At 47.0% G+C, this 10000-nt stretch overlaps 1 protein-coding gene across 1 annotated transcript in view; it reads left to right on the top strand.

Annotated features, from left to right (window-relative positions):
• Nucleotides 1–2101: 2101 nt before the first annotated feature.
• Nucleotides 2102–10000, top strand: part of arhgap28 (Rho GTPase activating protein 28) — a 17421-nt gene continuing 9522 nt past the window's right edge. Inside the window, exons 1-4 of the mRNA XM_078244326.1 lie at nucleotides 2102–2193; nucleotides 2489–2721; nucleotides 9073–9175; nucleotides 9408–9769. Of these exons, the coding sequence (XP_078100452.1) occupies nucleotides 2103–2193; nucleotides 2489–2721; nucleotides 9073–9175; nucleotides 9408–9769 (789 nt within the window). The 5' untranslated portion in view covers nucleotide 2102. The remainder of the gene's footprint in view (nucleotides 2194–2488; nucleotides 2722–9072; nucleotides 9176–9407; nucleotides 9770–10000) is intronic.

Genomic DNA, 10000 nt, shown 5'->3' with positions numbered 1-10000 from the left:
TTCTTCCGTTAGACTCTGGTTCTTCCGTTAGACTCTGGTTCTTCCTTTAGACTCTGGTTCTTCCGTTAGACTCTGGTTCTTCCTTTAGACTCTGGTTCTTCCGTTAGACTCTGGTTCTTCCGTTAGACTCTGGTTCTTCCTTTAGACTCTGGTTCTTCCTTTAGACTCTGGTTCTTCCTTTAGACTCTGGTTCTTCCGTTAGACTCTGGTTCTTCCTTTAGACTCTGGTTCTTCCTTTAGACTCTGGTTCTTCCTTTAGACTCTGGTTCTTCCTTTAGACTCTGGTTCTTCCGTTAGACTCTGGTTCTTCCTTTAGACTCTGGTTCCTTCTTTAGACTCTGGTTCCTTCTTTAGACTCTGGTTCTTCCGTTAGACTCTGGTTCTTCCTTTAGACTCTGGTTCTTCCTTTAGACTCTGGTTCTTCCTTTAGACTCTGGTTCTTCCGTTAGACTCTGGTTCTTCCGTTAGACTCTGGTTCTTCCGTTTAGACTCTGGTTCTTCCTTTAGACTCTGGTTCTTCTAGACTCTGGTTCTTCCTTTAGACTCTGGTTCTTCCTTTAGACTCTGGTTCTTCCGTTAGACTCTGGTTCTTCCTGTTAGACTCTGGTTCTTCCTTTAGACTCTGGTTCTTCCTTTAGACTCTGGTTCTTCCTTTAGACTCTGGTTCTTCCTTTAGACTCTGGTTCTTCCGTTAGACTCTGGTTCTTCCTTTAGACTCTGGTTCTTCCTTTAGACTCTGGTTCTTCCTTTAGACTCTGGTTCTTCCTTTAGACTCTGGTTCTTCTGTTAGACTCTGGTTCTTCCTTTAGACTCTGGTTCTTCTTTAGACTCTGGTTCTTCTTTAGACTCTGGTTCTTCTTTAGACTCTGGTTCCTTCTTTAGACTCTGGTTCTTCCTTTAGACTCTGGTTCCTTCCTTTAGACTCTGGTTCTTCCTTTAGACTCTGGTTCTTCCTTTAGACTCTGGTTCTTCTGTTAGACTCTGGTTCTTCTTTAGACTCTGGTTCTTCCTTTAGACTCTGGTTCTTCCTTTAGACTCTGGTTCTTCCTGTTAGACTCTGGTTCTTCCTTTAGACTCTGGTTCTTCCTTTAGACTCTGGTTCTGGTTCTTCCGTTAGACTCTGGTTCTTCCTTTAGACTCTGGTTCTTCCTTTAGACTCTGGTTCTTCTTTAGACTCTGGTTCTTCTTTAGACTCTGGTTCTTCTTTAGACTCTGGTTCTTCTTTAGACTCTGGTTCTTCTTTAGACTCTGGTTCTTCAGTTAGACTCTGGTTCTTCCTTTAGACTCTGGTTCTTCTTTAGACTCTGGTTCTTCCTTTAGACTCTGGTTCTTCTTTAGACTCTGGTTCTTCCTTTAGACTCTGGTTCTTCCTTTAGACTCTGGTTCTTCCTTTAGACTCTGGTTCTTCCTTTAGACTCTGGTTCTTCTTTAGACTCTGGTTCTTCTTTAGACTCTGGTTCTTCCGTTAGACTCTGGTTCTTCCTTTAGACTCTGGTTCCTTCTTTAGACTCTGGTTCTTCCTTTAGACTCTGGTTCTTCTTTTAGACTCTGGTTCTTCCTTTAGACTCTGGTTCTTCCTTTAGACTCTGGTTCTTCCGTTAGACTCTGGTTCTTCCGTTAGACTCTGGTTCTTCCGTTAGACTCTGGTTCTTCCTTTAGACTCTGGTTCTTCCTTTAGACTCTGGTTCTTCCTTTAGACTCTGGTTCTTCTTTAGACTCTGGTTCTTCCGTTAGACTCTGGTTCTTCCTTTAGACTCTGGTTCTTCCGTTAGACTCTGGTTCTTCTTTAGACTCTGGTTCTTCTTTAGACTCTGGTTCTTCTTTAGACTCTGGTTCTTCCTTTAGACTCTGGTTCTTCCTTTAGACTCTGGTTCTTCTTTAGACTCTGGTTCTTCTTTTAGACTCTGGTTCTTCTTTAGACTCTGGTTCTTCTTTAGACTCTGGTTCTTCACAGATTTCTAAACTAACTGAGTGATGTCATAATGTAAGCATGTTGTCCCGGGTTACAGGGTAACAGAAACAGAAAATTTGGGCACACCTGTCCTAGGACCCCCCCCCCCCCCCCCCCACCGACAATGATCTCTGATCCCAGCTGCGTTGCCATGGAAACCTACTGGAGAGAAGTGCAGAGCATTGAGGAGGAGGAGGAGGGTGAGGAAGAGGAGGAAGAGGAGGAGATGAAGAGTATGGATGGTACGTCCTCTCTAACCTGTCTGTCTCTCTAACCTGTCTGTCTCTCTGACCTGTCTGTCTCTTTGTCTGCCTGTCTGTCTCTCTAACCTGTCCGTCTGTCTGTTTGTCTCTCTAACCTGGCTGTCTCTCCTCCTGTCTTTCTCTCTAACCTGTCTGTCTCTCTGCCTGTCTGTCTCGCTAACCTGTCTGTCTGCCTGTCTGTCTCTCCTCCTGTCTGTCTCTCCTCCTGTCTGTCTCTCTAACCTGTCTGTCTCTCTAACCTGTCTGTCTCTCTGCCTGTCTGTCTCTCTAACAGAGGTGGAGCTGGAGGAGGCGTGGCTAACGGAGGCGGGTTTATCGTCCCTGGTAACCGGTTCATTCTCAGAGGAGGAGGCGCCGCTGGTTGCCGGGTCCGTTACCGAGGCGTTGCTGTCCACGTTGACACGGCAACAAGCGGCCACAGTGAGGAAGAGGCTAGACAACTACACGGAGACGCTGAAGACCAGAAACAGGCAGCCAATCAGAGACGTCCGCGACATCTTCCCCCAGGTGGTTCCTCCTCTGAGCAGCTGAAACAGTTGGTCAGTTAGTCCATCATGACATCATGTTAGCTCAAATAACACCGAAATAACACTTAAAGGTCGTCACCATAGGAATATCGTTAATATCGTTAGTAACAGCTGATCTGAGCTACCTTTACTCTGCTGTTTGACATGTCCTGTAAAGAGAGGACAACACATCCTACAGTAAAGAGTCTCCATGATAGGAGCATAAACACGTCCTACAGTAAAGAGTCTCCGTGATAGGAGCCTAAACACGTCCTACAGTAAAGAGTCTCCATGATAGGAGCATAAACACGTCCTACGGTAAAGAGTCTCCGTGATAGGAGCATAAACACGTCCTACGGTAAAGAGTCTCCGTGATAGGAGCATAAACACGTCCTACGGTAAAGAGTCTCTAAGGAGCCTAAACCGTCCCTACGGTAAAGAGTCTCTATGATAGGAGCCTAAACACGTCCCTACGGTAAAGAGTCTCCATGATAGGAGCCTAAACACGTCCCTACGGTAAAGAGTCTCTATGATAGGAGCCTAAACCGTCCCTACGGTAAAGAGTCTCCATGATAGGAGCCTAAACACGTCCCTACGGTAAAGAGTCTCCATGATAGGAGCCTAAACACGTCCCTACGGTAAAGAGTCTCCGTGATAGGAGCCTAAACCGTCCCTACGGTAAAGAGTCTCTAGGAGCCTAAACACGTCCTACGGTAAAGAGTCTCCGTGATAGGAGCCTAAACACGTCCCTACGGTAAAGAGTCTCCGTGATAGGAGCATAAACACGTCCTACGGTAAAGAGTCTCCGTGATAGGAGCATAAACACGTCCTACGGTAAAGAGTCTCCATGATAGGAGCCTAAACACGTCCTACGGTAAAGAGTCTCCATGATAGGAGCCTAAACACGTCCTACGGTAAAGAGTCTCTAGGAGCCTAAACACGTCCTACGGTAAAGAGTCTCTATGATAGGAGCCTAAACACGTCCCTACGGTAAAGAGTCTCTATGATAGGAGCCTAAACACGTCCCTACGGTAAAGAGTCTCCATGATAGGAGCCTAAACACGACCCTACGGTAAAGAGTCTCCATGATAGGAGCCTAAACACGTGCTACGGTAAAGAGTCTCTAGGAGCCTAAACACGTCCTACGGTAAAGAGTCTCCATGTAGGAGCCTAAACACGTCCTACGGTAAAGAGTCTCCATGATAGGAGCCTAAACACGACCTACGGTAAAGAGTCTCCATGATAGGAGCCTAAACACGTCCTACGGTAAAGAGTCTCCATGATAGGAGCCTAAACACGTCCTACGGTAAAGAGTCTCCATGATAGGAGCATAAACACGTCCTACGGTAAAGAGTCTCCGTGATAGGAGCATAAACACGTCCTACGGTAAAGAGTCTCTATGATAGGAGCCTAAACACGTCCTACGGTAAAGAGTCTCCATGATAGGAGCCTAAACACGTCCTACGGTAAAGAGTCTCCATGATAGGAGCCTAAACACGTGCTACGGTAAAGAGTCTCCATGATAGGAGCCTAAACACGACCCTACGGTAAAGAGTCTCTATGATAGGAGCCTAAACACGTCCCTACGGTAAAGAGTCTCTATGATAGGAGCCTAAACACGTCCCTACGGTAAAGAGTCTCTATGATAGGAGCCTAAACACGTCCCTACGGTAAAGAGTCTCATAGGAGCCTAAACACGTCCCTACGGTAAAGAGTCTCTATGATAGGAGCCTAAACACGTCCCTACGGTAAAGAGTCTCTATGATAGGAGCCTAAACACGTCCTACGGTAAAGAGTCTCTAGGAGCCTAAACACGTCCTACGGTAAAGAGTCTCCATGATAGGAGCCTAAACACGTCCTACGGTAAAGAGTCTCCATGATAGGAGCCTAAACACGTCCTACGGTAAAGAGTCTCTATGATAGGAGCCTAAACACGTCCTACGGTAAAGAGTCTCTAGGAGCCTAAACACGTCCTACGGTAAAGAGTCTCCTTGATAGAGCCTAAAACACGTCCTACGGTAAAGAGTCTCTATGATAGGAGCCTAAACACGTCCTACGGTAAAGAGTCTCTAGGAGCCTAAACACGTCCCTACGGTAAAGAGTCTCTATGATAGGAGCCTAAACACGTCCTACGGTAAGAGTCTCTATGATAGAGCCTAAACACGTCCCTACGGTAAAGAGTCTCCATGATAGGAGCCTAAACACGACCTACGGTAAAGAGTCTCCTTGATAGGAGCCTAAACACGCCCCTACGGTAAAGAGTCTCCTTGATAGGAGCCTAAACACGTCCCTACGGTAAAGAGTCTCTATGATAGGAGCCTAAACCCGTCCTACGGTAAAGAGTCTCTATGATAGGAGCCTAAACCGTCCTACGGTAAAGAGTCTCTAGGAGCCTAAACACGTCCCTACGGTAAAGAGTCTCCTTGATAGGAGCCTAAACACGTCCCTACGGTAAAGAGTCTCTAGGGAGCCTAAACACGTCCCTACGGTAAAGAGTCTCTATGATAGGAGCCTAAACACGTCCCTACGGTAAAGAGTCTCCATGATAGGAGCCTAAACACGTCCCTACGGTAAAGAGTCTCTATGATAGGAGCCTAAACACGTCCTACGGTAAAGAGTCTCCATGATAGGAGCCCTAAACCGTCCTACGGTAAAGAGTCTCCATGATAGGAGCCTAAACACGTCCTACGGTAAAGAGTCTCCGTGATAGGAGCCCTAAACACGTCCCTACGGTAAAGAGTCTCCATGATAGGAGCCTAAACACGTCCCTACGGTAAAGAGTCTCCATGATAGGAGCCTAAACACGTCCCTACGGTAAAGAGTCTCTATGATGGGCCTAAACACGTCCCCTACGGTAAAGAGTCTCCGTGATAGGAGCCTAAACACGTCCCTACGGTAAAGAGTCTCCATGATAGGAGCCTAAACACGTCCTACGGTAAAGAGTCTCATGATAGGAGCCTAAACACGTCCCTCGGTAAAGAGTCTCCTTGATAGGAGCCTAAACACGTCCCTACGGTAAAGAGTCTCTATGATAGGAGCCTAAACACGTCCCTACGGTAAAGAGTCTCTAGGAGCCTAAACACGTCCTACGGTAAAGAGTCTCTATGATAGAGCCTAAACCGTCCCTACGGTAAGAGTCTCTATGATAGGAGCCTAAACACGTCCTACGGTAAAGAGTCTCCATGATAGGAGCCTAAACACGTCCTACGGTAAAGAGTCTCCATGATAGGAGCCTAAACACGTCCTACGGTAAAGAGTCTCTATGATAGGAGCTTAAACACGTCCTACGGTAAAGAGTCTCCATGATAGGAGCCTAAACACGTCCTACGGTAAAGAGTCTCTATGATAGGAGCCTAAACACGTCCTACGGTAAAGAGTCTCTAGGAGCCTAAACACGTCCTACGGTAAAGAGTCTCTATGATAGGAGCCTAAACACGTCCTACGGTAAAGAGTCTCTAGGAGCCTAAACACGTCCTACGGTAAAGAGTCTCTATGATAGGAGCCTAAACACGTCCTACGGTAAAGAGTCTCCATGATAGGGAGCCTAAACCGTCCTACGGTAAAGAGTCTCCATGTAGGAGCCTAAACACGACCTACGGTAAAGAGTCTCTATGATAGGAACCTAAACACGTCCTACGGTAAAGAGTCTCCATGATAGGAGCCTAAACACGTCCTACGGTAAAGAGTCTCCATGATAGGAGCCTAAACACGTCCTACGGTAAAGAGTCTCCATGATAGGAGCCTAAACACGACCTACGGTAAAGAGTCTCTATGATAGGAACCTAAACCACGACCTACGGTAAAGAGTCTCCATGATAGGAGCCCAGGAGGTGTGTGTTTGAAGTTGTTGCTATGGTGATTTCCACAGTGAGGGAGGGGGAGACAGTATCTTCCATGGGTCAAACATGTCCATTTAATGATAATTACACCTCTTAAGTTTGTTCTGTGAGTCCAAACGGGTAAATATCATCATCACCAGAAAGACAAAGGTCTGGGGAACGCATTGATGTGGTTTTAATGTTTGTGGTGTCAAATATATGCGACACAGAGCAGGTAACAGACAGGGAACATCTGCGTCCTTCCAGATATTTATTGTCTTTGTTTCTATCAGCAGTTGGTATGAACAGAGCCAAAAGTTTAAGTCCGGTGGATTCCATAGTTACATGTCTGAGACCGGCACAACATTTCCTACATGTTGACCAACCATGATGTATGAAGAGGGAAAACTGTAGAGGAGAGACATTAGTTTGGGGAGATTTCAGAGGATGGTACTGCAGCTCCCCCCTCTGTCCTCCCCTCTAACTATGAAGATTCCTGCTCCATACACACACACTGGAACATCTAACACGGTCTGAAAACTGGACGATACGTAAACTGTGATTAGGTAGAAACCGTGCTGGATATCAGAACGCCCATTCAGCCCAATAAAGGCCAAAGTCTTGTCTTCGCTTTAAACCTTCAGTTATGTCTCTACATTAAAGTCTGGAGATACAGCACGGCCCCAAAGACGGGTTGCTTTCAGCGATGTTAAGAGACTTCACAAAGATTTCCCATTCAAGTCTATGGGGACATTTTGTGCCGTTTTTTGCTGATTTCGTGAAAACCGCACGGTAAATGTCTTAGAAAAGTCATAGCCCAGCATTCCTGGTCATTCCACACGTTTTGATGTATTCTGGGTGCACGTGTTGGCAACGCTCCGTGACAAGAAGTGGGAAAAAAAGAGGCGTTAAAATAATAATAAGTAGTAATTAGGGTTGGGAACTGTTTGGATTGAACCGATTCTTGAAAAACTGAAGAATGACGTCAAAGAAAGGCTCTTTCATGGAGTATTTTTAAAATGGAAAATTATTTAAATGTAACAATATATTAGCGTTTAAAAGTACTTAAATGTATAATAAGTAAACCTAAGTCACCTAACACATAACGACAATCATTTAACAAATAACAGTTACACTTTAACAAGTAACAACTAAATAAATGTTGAGCTGGTCTGCCAACCAGCTTCACACTTCAGCAGTTCTTCTGCAGAACAATGACCATGTTAGCTTCTCTGGTGAGATAGACACCTCTCCTGACTTATGGGACGTCCTGCACAGGAGACACTCTCAGATGGAGTCCCAGAGGTCTGGACACACACACACACACACACACACACACACACACACACACACACACACACACACACACACACACACACACACACACACACACACACACACACACACACATATACAGTCACACACACACACACACACACATCACACTATACAGTCACACACACACACACACAGACACACACACACACACACACACACACACACACACACAGACACACACACACAGACACACACACACACACACACACACACACACACACACACACACACACACACACAGACACACACACACACACACACACACACACACACACACACACACACACACACACACACACATACACACACACACACACACACACATATACACACACATATACACACACATATACACACACACACACACACACACACACACACACACACACACACACACACACACACACACACACACACACACACACACACACAGCACACACACACACACACAGCACACACACACACAGACACACACACACACACACACATACACAGACACACACACACACACACACACACACAGACCCATACACAGACACACACACACACAGACACACACACACATATACAGTACACATACCACACACACACACACACACACACACACACACAGACACATACACACACACACACACACACACACACACACACACACACACACACACACACACACTGGGAGGAGTTAGAAGGGGCAGACCCCCCCCACCAGGCTCCAGGGTCTGGTCCTGAACGACCGACTAGCATAGTGTAATATCTGTTTACTAGTGATCCCGGTCAGTGAACGGTTAATATGTCTTTACGTCTGTTTTGGTGAGCCCAGAGGGCTAAAAGTAGCCTACTTTAACGGTAGCTAGCTAACGGTAGACTACAGAGAGAGGGGGATATTTTAACGTCCGTTTCGGAGCGTGTACAAAACCCCGTCTATCAGCTGTGATAGTAGCGTGCATGCGTACACGCGCTTCACACCGCGAGCGGGAACGGGCGCCACTCGACAGAAAAGGGAGAAAGAAGAAAGCGTCTGCTGCTGTCTGGAGCGACAGAGGGGAAATATTTCAGTCTGAACCGAAATGAGGAACCCAAATCTACGTTCTAATCCGGTCCGAATACCAGCGTTTGCGTAGGAACCGGATCCATAGTGGAACCGGGTTTCGGGACCCAACCCTAGCGCTGAATAATAATGCAGCAATTTCTTCCAGCCTGATGAGGACTCAGCAGAAAGAGGCCCCTCTCCTCACCACGCTGAGTCACCACCGAGATACCACACGACCACCAAAACCATTCGCAGAGACACTCACAGAGGTACCTGTCTGTCTCTCTGTCTGTCTCTCTGTCTGTCTGTCTGTCTCTCTGTCTGTCTCTCTATCCCTCTGTCTCTCAGTCTCTCTGTCTGTCTGTCTGTCTGTCTCTCTGTCTGTCTCTCTATCCCTCTGTCTCTCAGTCTCTCAGTCTGTCTGTCTGTCTGTCTGTCTGTCTCTCTGTCTGTCTGCCTGTCTGTCTGCCTGTCTGTCTAAATCATGTGTTTGTGTTTCAGGTCGACCGACTCTTCATACATTTATGTTCGAGGATCAACTCCCAGAACACCCATCATCCCCCACACACACACACACACACACAGACACACACTCTCCACCACACACACACTCTCAGACAGACACACACTCACACACAGACACACACTCTCCACCACACACACACTCTCAGACAGACACACACTCTCAGACAGACACACACTCACACACAGACACACACTCTCCGCCTGTCAGCTGGTCGAGGCGAGCTGATTGGCTGCTGAGGGACTCTCCGTACTCAGAGGGCGTGGCTGATCACAAACGGGGCGGGACTTGTTGGGACTGCCTTCGTTTCCATGGAGACAACGACAGCGGTGATCAGCCGGTGTGTGTGTCTGTGTGTCTGTCTGAGAGTGTGTCTGTGTCGGAGCAAGTGTGTGTGTGTGTGTGTCTGTGTGTGTGCTTGCTACATTCTGCTTACAGCTACTGCCACCGACTAGCCCTTGTGCAAGGGCAGAAAGAGGAGGCGAGTGCGTAAGTCTCTTCCTGTCGGTACACAGCCTTTCCACCGCCAAGACTCCTACAGCGCCTCCTCGTGGCCACACACGGTAACGTT

The sequence above is a fragment of the Sander vitreus genome, unplaced genomic scaffold (assembly GCF_031162955.1).
Source record: "Sander vitreus isolate 19-12246 unplaced genomic scaffold, sanVit1 ctg207_0, whole genome shotgun sequence".
NCBI classification, from domain to species: domain Eukaryota; kingdom Metazoa; phylum Chordata; class Actinopteri; order Perciformes; family Percidae; genus Sander; species Sander vitreus.
The sequence above is the reverse complement of the archived record's forward strand: the minus strand, read 5'-3'. Positions and strand labels throughout refer to the sequence as shown.